The following is a 19,079-nucleotide window of genomic DNA, read 5'->3' as shown; positions in this document are numbered from 1 at the left end:
GATCTGTAGTTTAAGTGCCCCTTGAAATGATCACAGTAAAATGCTACTAGAAGATTTAAAGATACACCCCAGTAATGAGCTAGTAATAGAACACTAAGAATTATTAACTATCATTAATAATCTCCATTCATTTGATTTGGAAAACTATTCTTTTGTATCAGAAATCTTAAACATTTCCCTTGCCTCCTAGAACTCGGCAAGTCTGGCTCTTACTGAGCTGTTAGCTTCTTCGTCAATGGTATTTTGGTTACACAGAAAGGTTTGTGAAAAGTGTAGCCCACTTCAATAGAGATGGCACACCCCCTAGTTATGGAGAAGATGACTACTACTTTCTACATGAAGACAGATTTAGAAGACCTAGATGCTGGGCTGAAAACTTGCAATTGATCAGGCTTACACTAGTCTAAATTAAAAAAAAGAAAGTTTTGTTTACTTCATTAATAAATGAATCACCTTCACCAAACCCTGAAAAGCCAGAGTTAAATGTTGGCAGCCTAAGACCTATGTTCTGCATACAAAATAACATGTTGAATAAGTCTGCTATGTCATTTTCATTCTTCCCTCTCATCTTTACTCTTTTCTTATCTTTTCTCTTTTTATCGAGCAGTCTCTGAAAATATCATGTTATTGTACTGTAGGGTATACTTTATTTTAATTTAAAGGTGAGTAGTGGTAGAAAGTTTATAATCCCACAGCAAGGACTAGTTGTTGAGGAAAACTGTTTATCTCCTTCCTTTGAAATTCACACAAACAAGATTTCTGTTTAGCAAAGAAATAGGCATCACATTTTGTAACTCGTGTGAACATGTATCACATGCTCTGCTTTATGTGCAATCTGAAGAACATGAGGCTGAAAAACTGAGTCACAAATACCAAGCTCCAACTGTAACAGCTATACAGCTATAGCTTAACCTCTAGTTTATTGGCCAGGTTGGCAGCAATGATGTGAGTGAATTTGTCTGTGGCTGAACTTCAAGGAGCCTCAGAAACTCAGAAGAAATTTACTTCGATCAGAAGCTGAAAATAACAGGTTAAATATATTTGACAAGTCTTTCACTATATCTGGTGCACAGAAGGACACAAGTCCTGCCAGAAAGCTTTCACGCTAGCTATAAGTTTATGCTTATTCCAGAATTAACTGGAATCTCCTATTTCAACTACTGCTGCATTGTTAAGGACAAAAAAAATCACAGCACCACAATTCCATTATATAAATCATGTGTAAAATCTAATTAGAAGAAAATTAAAGACCACGATGAGTGTTATAATTTACTTAGTCTATCCAGTTCTGGTGCTATATTTGGATTAGTGAAAAAATTAATTATGGCATAAAAAAAATACTTCTCATCTGGTACCCTTGCTACTTTTGAGACAGTCATAAGAAAACGTCCTTCTTTAGGATCAGATCAAGAATTGTCATTGCATAGACAAAATGTATACACAAAAACTCCACTGCAGGTCGCTATAAAGGGAGACAGACTATGTGAACGCATACCCTCCTTGTATCTTAACCAATTCCCCTAACAAAGTTACCAACTACTATATGTAGTAGTGGCTTACTGAAGAATTTGGGTTTTACGGCTCCCTCCTCCTCTTGATCCAAACTAACAATAGCTCACTAAATCCTATCCAGGAAATAAGAAATCAAACTGGTATTCTGTTTAAGAGAGCTCAGTGCTTTATAAAGACCTGTCAAGAATGGTTGTACAAATATTTTCATGGCATTCTACTCCTATTTGAAATTTATTTTTTAAGAAATAATACCAGGACATGACATGAATCAGTGCACATTCCCAACTTTCTTTGTGGATCCAAAGAAACTGTATTAATTTCTGAATCCTTTTGCTACTGGTTTTTGCACACGTGATGAATGTAGACTTCCTAAAAAACAGATTAAAAGCAGTGGGAAGAATGAGAAGTAGCTTAGCCTCATGATTTCGATATTTCAAGAAAATGACTGACAACTGTCAGTGCACATCACTTCACATGCATCTCTACCTCTCACTCCCTAATTCTGAAAGTCTCCCAGATCTTCCTGCATGCTCCAGACCTCCTTCAATTCTTGTGCAAGAGCAAGAATACATAAACTGCAACCCCCATCCCTCCCCAGATTTTCAATCTGAAGCAAAGGTAAGTGGAGAATCTGGAAAACAAATGAAAAAGCAGGTTGTCTGGTCTTATAATGGCAAAATAATGTTTTCTTGGGAAATTCTTGGCCATTCTGCAGGTTAGGAGCAAGCAATTAGCCTCTCAAGATGGTCAATTTGGTGAAGTTTCAGCTCTCCTATTTGAAAACCAGTTGTAGAAGGTGGCAGAACAATTGTAGTGACCTCTTTTTTATCATTTAGGGATACAGCTTGACAAACAGTAATGAGTAGCTCCAGGTTACTATACTGAAAGTATCAGAAATTAACTAATTTCTGAAGATGGTGGAAAACGTTGCTGCAAATCTGAAAAGGCAGACTTTGATGTTTGTGAGTCAGCTGATGTCACAGGTGATACTCAGATGCTCTGCAGTACTGTATGATTTCAAGACTTATCCATCAACTTGTAAGTGACAACCTAAACGACAGCACTTTTTGAACACTCTGTTCCACAGGACCTAGTGTAATTTAGTAAACTCTCAGTACAGCATATGTAACTTGTTTTCTCCTGGTGCCAAGCTTGGCTTTTGGAAGGAAGTGCAGAGCAGAATGACTAGGTAGGATGAAGTTCTGAGATCACTTCAGTAAAGAACTTCAGCTGTGATTGCAGCAGTATGTTGAATAATTGGGTTTAAAAAGTGTACAGTGCTAACTCACTCTACAAAATGATGGCCAGTACAAAGGATACTTCTAGAGTAATCAAAGAAAATGAGATGCTACCAGAAAACTTGGCTTAGGTGCTAGGATAGGTGAAGTTATGCAAATCATGTACATGCAATTCATGAAATAAAATGTTTCTTCTTCCAGTCCATACATGGACTTTAAACTGGTTCTTTCAGGCACATTGAAAAATTGTTTGTTCACACATTCTCTTCAAAGTTTATTTGCTCTACATTTATTTTAACTGCTGCATCAGTAGGAAATACACAGAACGGGCTGTGGTTACTTGGTTGTTTATGCTCTTTAACCTTTCTGGTTAGCTGACCAGAAAACACTATTCAAAATGTTCCCTCATATGTAGGATATGTTGACAGTAGCTACATTCTCAAAGGACTACAATGTATTCTAGAATAGTTTTCTTTTACTTCAGTTATGAAGTTTCCTTGTTCCCTAAGGGAATAGATTTTGGTGTGAATTTGAATTTGTATTCTATCCCTCTTTCAAGGCCCCACAATAAATTAAAGAGAAGGAGAACAGAACTGTATCTTCACAAGTCCACAAACCAGTTCCATATCCAATAATCTGGGATTTCTCCAGTGCAGAAACTTACCCTAAATCAATGAGCATGCCAATTAAGGAATTAAAATTCCCATTATTTGAAAAAAAACTAGACAGTTTCCAGTAAAGGACAGATGCATTTTCTGCACCTTTAATAAACTGCTTTGTTTTAAAAACTGGAATTAGAATGCGAAATGCACTTGAAAGCTTCTCAAAGAGTCAAATTCAAGTGCCATTTCTTATTCTTAAGGCACTACAATGAGTTGTCTTCTATGCAGAGAATTATAAATAATAATAAAACCACATCTCTAAGAGTTAAAAACAGAGTCAACACAGATAGTCAGCTGACAGAGCACCAGACAGCCATAGGAAGACTTACGGTGTATACAGTGTTCCCCAGGAGCAGGTAATCTGAAGTTTTGCCATTGCCGAATACGGTACCTGGAGAAGGAAATAGTGATAAAAATAAAAACATTTAAATATATACCATAGCACTATATACATAAAATCTTATTTTTGGTACAGAAGAGATGGTAGCACTACTGCTAACAGCAGATTTCACCTTGAACTGTATTGAACAGTTTGAACATATTGAATATCTATGACTTATTTTTCAGTCCCTTAAAATTTTCAGTGACTTCAGGAATTATGCTAGAAAGAACAGCTTTTTGTAACATTACATACCAATATGAGTAATATTGTATTCAGTAATAATTCAATTAGAGTAACTTTTGAGATCAGAGATACAGTATCTTACCTTCAGAAAAATATGCAATAACTATTGATTGTTACATAAAAGTAAGCAGAAAGCTTAGAGAGTCAGATTTTCACTGATTCTCAATATTTTTGGTATAGAAATTTATCTTTGCTCTTACCTGTTTTTCTGAGATTCAGTTTAAGTAAAAATAAAATGTACTCAATTTTAATTCTTGAGAAGCTCGTTGTTCATAATATTTTCAAAATTCACCCAACTCAAATCTGTGGATCCATTTTGCCCGTATGGATACACACACAGCATTTATGCAAAGAGTCGGTGTGCTAAAGAGATGTATTTGCATAAGAATCACATCTACTGTGGTTCTTAAGTTCAGAATTCTGAAGCAGTGCATTTATGCTTATTTAACATTTATGCTATTTAACAGAACTTATTTGATGACTATTGCTAGAGCATGGACTTTTCTGATCCTAGTTCTTTGAAAGTTCTTGGCAGACATGGGATAACACACAACTGAACTATCTAGAGGGAATTCCTCATTCTCAATTAGAAGTATTGAGCTTGCTAAATTCTTACGTGTTCAGTGTAGAAATGCTTTTAGCACTGGAGATTGGTCATATACTGCAGCTAAACCAGAACATTTACTCTGCTGTAGAGGTTCTAATCAGTGGGATATTGCTTTTCACTGCCATTATAAAGTTATCAAAATACTGTGCATGTAGTAAGGAAGGATAAAAGCATAAGACAGAAAAAAAAAAAAAAGAAAATAAACCCCACTGATGCTGAGAGAGCATAAGGAAGGCTGTTTTTAAAAAGCTCTGTTTGGGGAAAGAGAAGAATAAAGGTGTCTGGGGCTTTTTTTTGGGGAGGGGGCGCAGTTTAAAACTCCTCTGATTGGGCTGGCCAGAGGAAGGTGACAAGCTGATAAAAACGGTCTTCAGTTAAAACCACTTATTTTTCCACTATCCTCAGCTAGCACACGGTATATTAAATACCGCTAATTGAGTATGCTTTCATATTTGTGTTGAGTGTTTTTCCAGCCTTGGTATCACCTTTACACATGCTTGAAATGAAATTAATTTTATTTGTGGATGAAGAGTGCTCCTTTCTAAAAGCTTTTCAGGACTGTGAAGCCAGTTTATCACAGGAAAAAAAAAAGTGCTATTTATTGATATTCTGGAAGAGATAGCAGCTGAGAGTTCACACAAACAAATTACAATAAAAATGCTTGCAAGAAGTCCTCCTTAACCTAGCCCTCTGCCATTCTGAGATGAGAAGCTCACAATGGTTGCCTCCTCAGCTCTAGTGATTCTGGTTGCATTCCTGGCACTTCCCTGCTTTAACTTTCTCTCTGGACAGAGCAGCGCACCACAAAGGACTGCAAGCTCTGGAAGCCTGAAAACAAAGCTGAGACCATGGCTCATTTTAAAGGTTACACAAGAGAAGGAGTAGTTGTTGGATTTACTTGTACATGTAAGTTTGGCTTCTGCCATTTACTGTTATGTTGACAAAGTTGCATTGGAAGAAGCTTCCGTGAAGATTTATGTCCTTGTCACTTTTCATATCCACATGACAGTACATGGAGTGCAAAGACTCTAGTTTTGTGTACTGTACAATGGTTAGGTCCCACAGACCAAATTCTGACAAAAAATTCTTACAAATCCATACCTATTCTCTGATTGCATATTTCTTGGTAGACTCTACTACAACATGTGCAGTTTCAAATTTTCCACTTACAGACAAGAAAGAGGTAGACAAGTGAGACTAAAGAGTAAACAGGAGAAAATGCTCAAGGAGAAGGATAGACTGTGACCTCTGAGAGATTTTCATGATTTTCATTTTCAATGTTCTAATGAATACCCGCTGAAACATGTACTCTGCTACTTTACACCTATCAGTAAAGAGCATAATGAGGATAAAACAGCGTAATAGGCAGGCAACTAAGTCTGTTCCCATCAGTCAGAGTGCTGGGACTCGGCAATCTCGTGCACTAAGCTGAGTTATCCCCTATTCTTCCTTTCATATCTCAGGATCCTTCTGCACCTCTTTGCGAAGAGAAGGTGGTGGCTGAGACCTGTTCTCAGAAGTTCCTCTCCCTGGTGGATCTCTCAGGCCCTCATCAGCTCCTCCCTAGGAAACTAGGAGCGTTATTTCCCTTTCCTCCTTACACACACAGTCATCAGAGATTTAATTAACAGCAGCTCCCATCCTGTGCTCATTTCCTCTTTGTGCAAACTCTGGGCACCAGCCAGATCCATGGCAGGTACTGTTTATGCTGCCCACCATGTACACAGTCCCCAGGTCCCAATTCTGCTCCCCTTGCTCACCTGACTTTTCTCTAGGAATGAAAGAGGAAGACAGAAGGCAATTTGTTCTGACTTGTAGAGGCCATTTGCCAGGAGGTCAGTTCTAGCCCAGGGGCTGTGAGCTGAAGAGACCTGCGCTACAGCACTCGTGCAAGTATCTCAGCTTTGCTTTTCACACATGAACTCTACTCTGCTTCACCACAAATACTCATTAAACATTTCTCCATCGTGTAATGCATAAGTCTCTCACATGGACCTGCTACAGCTTTGAACAGGGATTTTCGTTTGGATTTGAGCTTGTAATTTCAGAGTATGCATTGACATTTTGGGACCTCTTTCCTCCTGGGCTGTCTAAACCTCTCCAATGCAAACTGCTGCCCTCCTGCCACTGAACTCACATCTAGTGGCTTGTCAGAGAAAAGAGGCCGCTACCTATTTCCTTTTACCCATCAGAAGTCACCGAGTATAAAATATTCTGCAAGAAGTTTTCCCCTTAACCTTTTTGGGCACAAGCAGCTGTGACCATCTCACTATCTAGTCTCAATAGTTCCAAAATGTCCATGAGATTATTTCTGTCCCCTGTGTCAGGTCAGACTGCCTAGCTACATCAGGGAAACCAAGAAGACTACTAATTTTACAGAAAAGCTGTGGGGTACAGACTTTGGGTTTTTTTCTTCCAACAAAGCAGAAGGAAATCAAAATGCCACCCCTGTGAGAGGTCCCATACACACAAACATTCCCACAAACTGGAAGCAATGCTTTCAAGTTTGTATTGTATTAATTCCTTTAATTAATACAGTTTTCCTCCCAACTGTCCCGTTTCCTTGTGCAACCCAGGTGCATGTACAGGAGTTGAACTAGAAGAATGACAGGACTGAGCTGTCCAAGATGTCCGTTTCCTCTGTCCTGAGCCTACTCACATGAGATGTAAACTAATGGGTTAGTATGCCCCTGTAGTGACAGGGCAGAAGGTGTACACATCAGCCATAAAAGCTTACAAAACATACAAGACAATGCAAGAGACAGCAGTGATTTAGGACCTTGTAGGTATTTACCATGGTAGTGTATTATATAAAAAAATAGCATATGAAATAGCAATCTCTTTTTCTCCATATGGTTTCAGTCTACTAAAACCCTGTTTATATAGTTTTATGCACATGTACATAATATTACTTCTACTTTTAAACAGATTTTAAATAAAACATTTTAAATATACTGCATCTGCTCTAGTTCTAGAAAAGGTATCTTGAAATTTAATCACCCCAAACTGTTAGTATTTATAAAGCCTTCCTAAGAAAATAAGACAGTATTTAGATATTCTGTACCTTTCAACATTTATATTTTTATTTTTCATAATGCTTACCATGCTGGAGGGCTTTTAGTGGAAACCAAAACAGAATGAATGAGTGGAAGAGGCCATTTAAACAATGAACCCAGAAAACCTAAGGGAAAACAGAAAATCCATGAGAACCATTTGCAATAAACTAGCTCTGTGAACCCTGACCTTTCTTTTTATCTATGTGTTAGATTCACAAAATGTGTTTCTTTCAGGCCACCACTGTGAAGTAATATAACTGACAGGCACTTTCTGCCTCTTAGCTCTTCATGGGTCATTTGTTTATTTTTATGTTTTGAAAAAAAGTGTGTATTATCTCCTCCTTTTAATTTCAAATCAGAAGGAAAATTAAAATGCATACATATGGGAATATCATCAGAAAAATGAGACTAAATCAGACACCTGGAACAATTGCTACGTTCTAAGTAGGAAACTAAAAAGGACTCTAGCTTTTATAATTTACATTTTGTGTAATAAGAATGTTGGATAGTAGAACAAACAAAACCTGAGTTTTTCATATACCTACCTACATATTTCCACATACAAAGGAATTAAAAAAGGACAAATAAAAGCATCTTCCTTAGATTTCTCCTTACATGCTGCATTTTTGAAGTGCACAGCTTCATATTAAAATTCCTTTAATGTATTTGCTAAACAATTAAAATTTTACTTTCAAACTTATTTTGTTTTGTAAAATACAACTTCTGAAAAGAACTGTATCAAATTTAAGGATAAACAACCTATTGATGCTTTCCATAATATATTGTATAAAGACATAAAAAGACTTAATAAAAAATATGTAACCCATTTCCTTTAGGAAAGCAATCATGTTTTTTCATTAACAAGGCTTTTGACAGTCATAGCCTTCATTGTAACTAACTGATGTGTATTATGAGCGTTAAGGTGTTTAAACAGTTGAAATTAAGTTGCCTGCCTCATAACATTTTCCACAATGTCTCAAAGTCTTTTGTCAAATTACACAACTACACTAGGTTGTATGATCCAATTTACACTCCAACACTTTGCACATTTGAACTTGTGCTACTCATTAACCTTTGTCTCTCCTTCTTGCTATGTCATTACCAGAAGTTTTTATTTGACAGAAAGCACAGGTGGGTGCAAGAAAAATTAGTTCTACTTTTCCATTTTCCTGACCAATTCTTATTGTCACATGCTAATCCTTTAACCTCTGTCATGACCTCATAACCTTTGATCCCTTTTACCATAACAAACATCTACATCAATATTCAAGGCAGCAATGTTTCCAAATCTTTAACACCAACTATTCAACTTATATAGGTGGGAATTTTGTAGTTGGGAAGTTTGTAGACATTTACTCATAGCAAGTACTGTATGGGAATAGCCACAGAATTTCCAGTGAAGGCAACAAAAGTATGTGCAATATAAAAATATTATAGACTTACTTAAAACCAGAAAAATCCAACAATTGTTACTCATGACTTACATTATTTTCTAAAACTACCACAACACAGAAGTGTCTGTATTAATGGACTATGAAAAGTTGGACATTTGCAAAGCATTCACAGTGACACAAGAAACTATTTTCCCTGGTTTCCTCACAACTTTCAGGTTTGTTTTTGTGGGTAAAGGGGTGAAGTAAGGAAGAGGGAGAAGAACATCACATGCTTCAGTGAACAAAGATAGTTTAAACAAATAATTCTGTATAGATAGGGGTACTCCAGTTTTACAGCACAAGTGGCTGTAAATGAGAGCTGAGTATGCTGTATCAGACCAGCACTACAGACTAGAACATGTAGGCACTGTTAATTCAATGACAGATTGAAAACGTCCCCAAATTCAACATACAATGACATTACTTGAAATGGCCCAATTATATTTAGAAAAATCAAATAAAATCAGAAAGAACTCTTACAAACATCATGCATTCATGAAACTGCAGATTCACGAAACAGTTTCATTTAGGATTTTTAAGAGATTATTTATGGACAAATCTGTAGAAACTGTGCATATTTTATATATTAGAGTCCCACATACTTTTGCTACTTCTTGTGCTAGTTTCTCCAAGATGAATGTCACCCATTTCCCACCAAAAGTAGCCTCAGATTCCTTTTGATCCACCCTGACACATTCTTAACTGTCTCCAAGTATTTTTTCCCCAAACTCAAAATTAAAACATAAAATCAGAACTCCAAATTGACAAAGAATAGTACCAAGTCCCTCCCTCTACAAATCTAATGACAGTTCTTATTGTCCTCTGCAACACTTCTCCACAGGCTTCAGTAATCCATTTCCATATAACAGTACAAATACATACAGCCCAGCGACAGAGAGGTCTAATCACTTCTGCCTATAGAAGACAGCTTTATTACCAGCAGCAAGAAAAAAAAAGAAAAAAAATCAGGGCTGAAAAAAAATAAAATGCTTGCTGTCCGTTTCTGTACTTGCTAAGAATAGATAAATATGATTTGTGCCCGTCACATACAAGTGGGCAGCTGGAAATAGTAGTAATAAAAAGCTCTTCCATCTTTAATTAGGAGCAGCATAGAACAAAAAGGGTAACTATACTGAATACCTCTTAATTTCCGCTTTAATTATATTTGATTTTTTAAAATATACCTTAGTATTAAAGTCCAGTGCATTCTGGGAAGTCTTGTATAGCTCTGGATATTTCAGCATGTTTTCTTTTCGACAGGATCTCTCAAATATTCCAAGAGTTAGTGGAGGCATTGCTGTAAACATCTAGTAGACAGATTAAACAAAAAACAGAACAAAAAAAAAATTGCAAAACTTTAGAGGTGAGGACTTGCTGAAGATTGCATACTCAAGAAACTTTCATGATTATGATTGAAAGTAGCTAAAAACACACAAATCATCTTACCACATTGTAGAGACCTATGCACCATCTTTCAAAAAGAATTTGTCCAGAAAAGCCATTGACAAAAGCGAACCAGATCTGAAATAGAGGAGAACTGTATATTACTCAAGTGTCCTGCGAGGTGTGATTGATAGAGTTGTGGGGTTTTTTTTATTTTCCCTCAGCTTCACAAAAAGGGACGGGCAATCTAGTCAAATATGTGAGCAATTCAATCGAAATATGAAAATATTTCAAGGAGGTAGCTATTTTCAGAAAGAATTTCATGTTTGTTAAGTATTTAAGAGTGATTTAGCTCAACTTCATTTGTATTGTACCTAATTCTTAATGAAATAAAAATTCAGAGAAATATCAGGGGAAAAAAAAAAATCACAGGAAACACCTACAGATTAGAAGCAGCCACCTTCTTCTAATCATTAGCAAATTTCCTAACTAATAGAATTCATACATTAAGCTGTAGCTTGGAACTGAAAATTGTACCAATATTCCTTCCTCATATATGAAACTCTTGAGAGGATGAGGCTTTAGCAGAACACTGCTACATTTAGCAGAACACAACTACATTTACTTAGTTAACAAGCACTAACTCAACTACAAAGTATTTTAGAGGCGCAGTTGGAAATCTCTTTCACTGCATAAGTTTTATCACTTTTTGCTAAAAGGTTAAAAAATCAAATTTAATTTGAAAAGCACGATGACACATTTTCCTACGTATTTCAGTGCAGCATGACTGCTTTCTTCTATTTCTTACTTCACATTTATATTAGTTCAATGTCAAAGTGGAGAAGAAGCATGTCTGATGAATCTTTATTAACAAGCTACACTGAAAATATATTGCCTACAACAAACATAAGCTGTAAGGTGACAGAAGCTAGGATGATCTAAATAACATTCTACTTAATTTAACACTCATGTTTTTCAAATGAATGTTTAGATGCTGCTTTGCAGACTTTGCTACAGTTCACATCTCATTTGACTTCATTATGGAAGCACGAATTGCTACAATCAATATGTAATGTTTATCAGTATGTACCCAGGCTGACCAGAATCTATGAACAAGCTCATAGTCTTTTATCATGTTGTGGAATGTTTCAATGTGGTTGTGAATACTTTGAGATGGAAAACCCTCTGAAATTAGCAACTATTAACACTAAAAATGGGAGTCAAAATCCAAGCCTCTCAGAAATTCTATGCATCATTCTATTCCTTAAAAGCCCTGACACTTTCAGTTTTATTTTGTACAGAATTAAATAGCTTGAAAATTTTAACTTAAAACTCTACAATTCTACAGTAAAAGTGTAGTTTTCAAAGAAATCCTTTAAGTTACTATTATAACTTCCTGAAATCTTAACATTTTATTTTCTTCCAAAGAAAGCAGGCAAGTTACAGGCAGTTAAGTTTTAGTGTAGTAAGGAACTGTCACAATTCTTAGAACTCTAGATGCAAGCCAAGAAGAAATGAAATTTGGTAGCACCCCAGGGTCCTAAAGTTTTTGTTGAATCTATCAAAAAAAATGGCTGCGAAGAGAAACCTTTTAATGTGGCTAAAAACAACGGTCTCTGTAGTAGAAACACTACTGTTTAGTGGAATACCAGATATACTACTTTAAGAGACAGAGCATGTTTAACACCTAAGCAGAAACATGGATTTTCTATTGCTTACAAGATAGTATTTGAATGTTCACATTAAGAACACCTATGGGTCAAAAATAATTAGCAGATCTAGCAGGGGTGGTGGTGGTGTGGGGGAAGCAGCAAGGATAAATACAGCCCTCAGCTCAAACTGTAAGAGGGCAGGAAAGTCAGTCACCCACTTACTCTAACTTCTGAACCTTGGACCCTAGAAAATGAAACTCTTAACCATGCATGAAAAAACCTCTATGGAGCTTACTGCAATATTAATAGTGACACTGACAAGAAATACAGTTTCTTGCTTCACAGTGGGAAATATATCCATGGACAAGTGTGTTTCATTCTGATTATGATGGACAATGAAGGCAGCTGTACCTGAAAAATAAGCTTTTAAGACATGTTGTACATGATACTAATTTAGGAGCAGATTCAGCTGCATCTCTCCTAGGGGGTAGGTCCTACTCTAACAGCTCAAATTATACTAAGCCAGCACCCTTATAGAGAAGGACAGGAGACAGGTGTCCTTGAGAAGTATTTTAGGCTATGTAAGCGAGGGAGAAGTGAAAATTCAGACCATTTTATAGTTAATTGCTACATAATTTCCACTGAAAATGAAAGATTTAGGTTCATTCTCCATCTAAAATGAGATGGGCCTCAATGCTGATGCCCATATGTCTTTTTCAAACCATACAGTGCAAAAAAGTGGGCATGAGCACAATCACTTTCTGCTATCTGTGTTTTAAACCAAACTCGGTGCATTTTGCAGATATTAAGTATGCCACGGCATACTGAACAACGGCACCCGAACTCTACAGCTCAGAAGCAGCGTGGGTACACAGAAATCCTGCTCGTGTTTGGGGTTATGCATGATATGGGTCTCAATATGACCACAGGCATTCATCTGATGTGTCAGGCAAAGGTAATCGGGAACAAAATGGTAACCTTCAGTTATGGACATAAGCAGCAGAAAGTGTGTAACTCAGCACTGGGATGAAAAGGGCCTGGGGAAAAACAAACAAACCAACCAACCCCATCATCCAAATTTTACAGAACAAAAAAGAGGCCGTTACAGCTGTAATTACTTTGTATAATTGAATTGTTTACATATTATCACTGAAATTGTTATGAATAGCCATTTTTAAGGATCTGTGACTGAACTTTAAATGTGAACTCCACACGTTTCTTTTGTTTGTGTCCTGCTCTTTTACTCTTTTGTTAGAATTTTTCCCTATATGAAACCTGAAAGACCTATGCAGACCTTAAAAAAAATTATATACTTTTAAAAAAATTGTAAACCTTTTTTATTTAACATAACACAGTTCTTTGACATTATTACTAGTTATTACTAGCTAGCAGAACAGAAAGTAGGAAGAGGAAAATTTTGTTCCTTCCATGTTGAAGGGAGTTTTGCATAACTTCACAAAATGAGTAGTTTAACAAAACAAGTATATGAAGCAATAGTAATTATAAACCCCAAACCAATCCACAAAGGAGTTCTCAATCACTGGATCAATCTCAGTCCCAACCATCATTATAAGGTAATGACAGTCCCCTCAAAATGAGTACGAGACTCTGCATAGGCTTATCCTATGTGACTGTGAGGCTCAGTACAGGCTTACTAATGCACATTAGCAGTGTCTTAGAAATTCAGAGTTTTCATATGCAATTTGGAATTATACTTCAGAATACAACCTCTGAAGTTACTGGGACTAGTCCCATACAAAAGATGAGGCCAATGTTTAAACATCTATTGCATCACGACACAGAGTGGAAAAAGTTATTACAGTCCACTTTTAGTTTCTTACGAATAGGATTTTAAACGTTGATAAACACTAATCGCTGTGCAGGAGTATTACTATAGACCTTTACCATTTTCTGAACCAAGAAACCAATGGCACTTATTTTGCATTGCCCCATGAATGCCTAGGAAAAAGGCTGTATTTTAAATTAAATGAAATCTACTACATTACTTGTTTGATTAGTACTGAACAGACATTTAAAAATATGCATCTATTAAGTAAAGGTAGGTATGTTTAGTTATTGTCAGCTAATAAAAGGAAACTTGTTTAAAGAATGCCTTTCATAGTATTATTTTCTAAATTCCAAGACAGAGGAGGCGTGGCCAGAAAAGCTTCACAGACGTTTTCCTGATGTAGCATTTCTGCATATTAAGCAGCAGCTTACAAATACTCATTGAGCTCTCTGCTCCCACGCCTGATCCGTACAAAAAACTGAAAAGAGAGATTCAAGACTGGCAGTTGTCCTTTCTAGAGACATTCAATGATGAATTTCTGCCCATTCACTCACAGTATTGACATGAGCTATTAACATCTTTGAAAGTTTTCCGAGTTGACAAACGGTGGGTATACAGGAATTCAAGTAGAAGTCATCTTGTCTTCCAGAGAAGGTGTATATGATAAAATGCTTGTATGCATTATATATAAAGGGACATAACCCATATAAAAATGATCTCTCTGCCTTTCCACCTGCTCAGGAGGCAGAGACCACCTCTTCTAGGCTTTTGTATTTTTAGACTATGATCTCTGTACCTTGCATTTAACTTTTTTCCACAAAGAATACAAATGGTGCAATATTTATACCTGATTTAAGCTATGAATTTACAATGTGTTTGCAGTTGACAATTGCAGAAAATTAAAAAAAAATAAGGTAGTATGTTTTTAAGCCCAAGTCTGTTTGTTTTCTATAAACACAAAGTGTACATTAACACTGTTTTTTCCAATACTTCAAGAGCTACTGCTAATCAGTACTTCTGGAAGTCTGATCATTTAATCAGATATTCAGCTTTTGAAATGCAGAATCTAAAGTCTGCCATCACTTCTAAAGCAAAAAAGGATCTTTAATGGATTTGCTTTTTCTATGGTTTTCTACTTCATGTTTTTGCAAACAGGCTACAAACTTGCTGCTACTTAGACTGAAATCCATCTATGTTAATAACATAATCAAGAGCAAAAGGGGAAAATTTAGAAAATCTAAAAAATATGCTAAGAAAAATGCACACTTTTTGGCTACAACATTTGTACGTAGAAAGATGTTTCAAGTATTTTCAAATATTGCAACAGTGTAAGGCCATATACATAAATATCGAAATCGCAAGTATTAACCTAATGTTTACACCAGGTCTAACAGAAATAAAGCATTTTCTTTCAGTAGAAACCAGATACATACTGTGCAAGTTTAAGATATTAATTTGAAAATATATTAAAAAAAACTAAGAATGTTTTAAGAAAAAACTGCTAACCTCATTAATATAAAAATACAGAAGACTGACCTATAAAACTTATTTTGTGATCAAGCTTTACAACAAATTAAATTTTTTCTGCACATTTTTAACCCAAAGTATCATTGTGAATATGAAATTTGAATCAATTATGAACATAATTACTAGATACATTTTTGGTTATAAGATAGCAAGCAGCTGTTGAAAGAAAGAGAGAAACAGTAAGTAGGGGGAAGGAGGGGAAGAAAAAAAATTAAAAATCCATTTAAAAATACATTCAAAATTTTAAGGTTGCCACGTGCTCACGGAAAATATAGCTACACATGCTGTCTTAACCATACCTACCAATAAACGTACATTTATCACAACACAGTCCTCTCATACTATTGCATTTTTCACAAGACTCCAGTGTCTTTAAAATCCCAGGTGAGAAAACTAGGTCAGCTACTTTCAGGAAAGTATCCCTGTTTGTGAACTAGAGCCTAAGGAGGCATGGTTACCCCATCAATGAGTGAAAGGTTATGCAGTAGTGTAACTAAACATATATGTAAAAACCTTAAGTACTGTTCTGAACAGCAATAGCGCTGCAGTTCAACAATGACTTGAAAAAGAGATTCAGATTGTGAACCGGACAGTTACTGACACCAGCTCAAAGAGCTTACCCATATACATCTCTTGGTCAATTTAAGGCTACTTCTAACTGTATTCCTTAAATACTGTAATGATGTTACAGACACAGAATTTTACTAAACTAGCAGTATTATGCAACACAAACATTCAGTGCTAATATTCAGTATTTATTTTTAAGACAATTGGGTCTTTTAAAGTAAAAAAAAAAAACCCACACTCCAATATTAATCAGTTTATTAAAAAGCACAATTCAGTACTAGTGTTTACTGACAGCTTAAATGCTTCTTTAAAAGCATATATAATAATCAAAAGCTCAAAATAATAAAGTTTTTAATTTTAAGAAGTAACTTTCACTGTACTGTAAAATTACCTCGATAATATAAAGGACTATATTCTTGTAGAAACAATACAAGATGCATTTAGCTACTCTGTTGTAATTCCAGGCTCCATGAACCAACAACAAGTTCTTCAAATACTTGAACTGCAAAAAAATGAAAAATGAACAAACATACAATCAGAACATGCACACATCTATATTAATCTGATATTAAACTACTTTATTGTAGTATTTTACAGTGCAACGACTTACTTGAGCAATTGAGTAGTCTGAAGAATTAGCAGCCTGTAGACCTTCATTCCCACTAATCCCAACACCAACATGTGCTGTTTGTATCATACTAACATCATTTGCTCCATCGCCAATCGCTAGAGTTACTACCTTAACTTGTTTTTTAACCATTTCTACAACTTCAGATTTTTGAAGTGGTGATACCCTAAGGGGTAACAGAAAGAAAAAGGTTTAATACAGGGCCTTCAAACGAATGTACTTTCAAAACATACTTTATATTCTGTGAAAAGGTAATAAACCCAGGACAACTAACATCCTGGTCAGCGACATGGTCGTGTCATTGCCATTTAGGCTGTATGTTAAAAGCACATTCCCACTGAAATTCATAGAAACCTTGGATTTGTTGAAGCAAGATGTTAATAGGACTGGAGAGAGATAAGTCAAACAGCAATGGGCCCCTAACACAAAGTAACGGAAGAAACCCCAAACACTGCCACTACCAGTATTAACTTACAACAGTTACAAATTTTGGTGTATTTTGTTGCATGCTTTTTATTTTCCTCTCTGTTTAAATATGTATTTTATAAACAAACAACAAGATCTTTAAGACACAGATGGCAAAGCAAACAGGAACAAACAGAGTGGATTGTCACGATGTTAACATAACCTACACTGCTAAATTAGAGGAAGCAACTTTGAACATTGACTCTTGATCCTCCACTTTGTTTAACTGTTGGTAACTTCTCCCTCGTTATTTTCAGGGCTGCTCCAATTATCTGTCATTAAAGAACGCCTGCCCACAGCTGAGGGGACAAATTATTCCAGGGGTGACTCTCAAAAGCTCTATTGATGAAGCTATATTACTTTTGGCTCCGTCTACCATTGTGTGCATCACACTTCCATTTCATGCTGTAAAAGTTCTACTCTGTATGCCAAAATTCAGTCCTTGTAGTGTTTGAGATATCGTAACTGAAAATAATCTACAGAAATTATGTGCTAGGACTGGTGTGTTTCACAGGGTGGGGAAGGGAAGGAGCAAACCCTAAGCAGCGTGGCAATCCACTCTTCTGCTTCCTGACACTGGAGTCAAGGATCAAACCCTGCCCCTCTTGCTTCATGGTGCAAACAGAAACAAGAAGAAATGCAAAAAGCTCTGTGAGTCTGTCTCCCCCACCACTGCTGTTCACCTCTTCCTACAGAAAGAGCAATTCTGGTACCAAAGCATGACTCCAGCTGTGGAGCTGGGGATGTGCAGCTGATGAAGAACCCATCCTTTCCTCATCTATCTTTCCAGCTTTCCAGATGAACTCATTCTAGACGCCTCCATGCAAAAACTAGACAAGGATAAGAAGTAGAACTTGCCACTGGATGTATACTGACACTGAAAACTGGGGAAAAACTTGTATTTATAATTCATTTCCTAGAAGTCTTCTACATGCACCGATGGTACCATAAGCTTCTGGGACTTTGCAATTTGGGCTGTGAAAGATTCCCTGTGCAGTGACAAAATTTCAGGGTTAAGGATTATATAGGGATGTTCATAACCTAACATAACTCTTTCAAGTCAAAAAATAAAATAAAAACACAGAAATATACAAGAGGTTAAGAATACAGGTTTTAGGGAATAAATTTGCACAGAACAAGCACAGCAGAGCAACTACTTCTAAATAATGTTCCTTCCTGAACATGGTCCGTATATTGCTGTGCACTGGGATACTGCCAAGTAACATGGCCTGGGTGGTTCATGAGTATGGTTCTCACGTGAACCAGGACTACTGTACGGTACTCACAAGCTCAGTAACAAAAAGAAATTTTACCACCAGACACCAAAAATTCAGCTGTATTATGGCATCGGTGCAACCCTGCAGTTCCTCACAAAAGATCCTGCAAGCTGAAGGTCCCAAAGGCACCATTCTCATAAGTATGCGAATACTGGAAGGCCTCGTGATACCTGAGAAAATGATACTCTTAATGAGATTCCTGATGGGCAAGTCCTTTCTAGTTTGAAGAATTATAGCTCAAATAATTTTATCAGATCTGGTAGGTGAATGTGGCAAAAAAATACTGTCCTATTCATACTGATTGATTTTTAAAAATCACAAAACCAGTGCTAATAAAGGCAATAATAAAAACAAACCACCTACAAAAGAAACAAAATCTTTCCAACTATACACATTAGTCAAATTATTTTTCAGTACATGGAATAATAAAATGTTCCTGTCTGCTAACTGATCTCTGGCATTACAGCCAAGGCTGAATGATTTGCCTGTCCTGATGCTGGACAGACTGACATTACAGGTTAGAATGCATTGCTCTCTATTTGGACCAAACTTTTGATCCATAGTTCACTTTGAAAGGAAAAGTTTGCTTTTCCAACTGGTAGTATAAATTTCCTCAGCACACTTCTCCCTGTCACCCCTCAAAAAACCCCATAAACAG

The 19,079-nt window shown here is 36.3% G+C and overlaps 1 protein-coding gene across 7 annotated transcripts in view; it reads right to left on the bottom strand.

Moving 5' to 3' along the window:
• Positions 1–19,079, bottom strand: part of ATP8A1 (ATPase phospholipid transporting 8A1) — a 116,432-nt gene that overhangs the window by 20,343 nt on the left and 77,010 nt on the right. For all 7 annotated transcript variants that reach the window (XM_009641250.2, XM_035896758.1, XM_009641249.2 and 4 more), the window contains 6 exons: positions 16,662–16,845; positions 16,443–16,553; positions 10,580–10,654; positions 10,318–10,440; positions 7,747–7,825; positions 3,742–3,803 (listed from right to left, as the gene is read on the bottom strand). In XM_009641250.2, the coding sequence (XP_009639545.2) occupies positions 3,742–3,803; positions 7,747–7,825; positions 10,318–10,440; positions 10,580–10,654; positions 16,443–16,553; positions 16,662–16,845 (634 nt within the window). The remainder of the gene's footprint in view (positions 1–3,741; positions 3,804–7,746; positions 7,826–10,317; positions 10,441–10,579; positions 10,655–16,442; positions 16,554–16,661; positions 16,846–19,079) is intronic.

Source organism: Egretta garzetta, unplaced genomic scaffold, assembly GCF_000687185.1.
Source record: "Egretta garzetta isolate BGI_Z169 unplaced genomic scaffold, ASM68718v1 scaffold256, whole genome shotgun sequence".
NCBI lineage: Eukaryota > Metazoa > Chordata > Aves > Pelecaniformes > Ardeidae > Egretta > Egretta garzetta.
The sequence above is the reverse complement of the archived record's forward strand: the minus strand, read 5'-3'. Positions and strand labels throughout refer to the sequence as shown.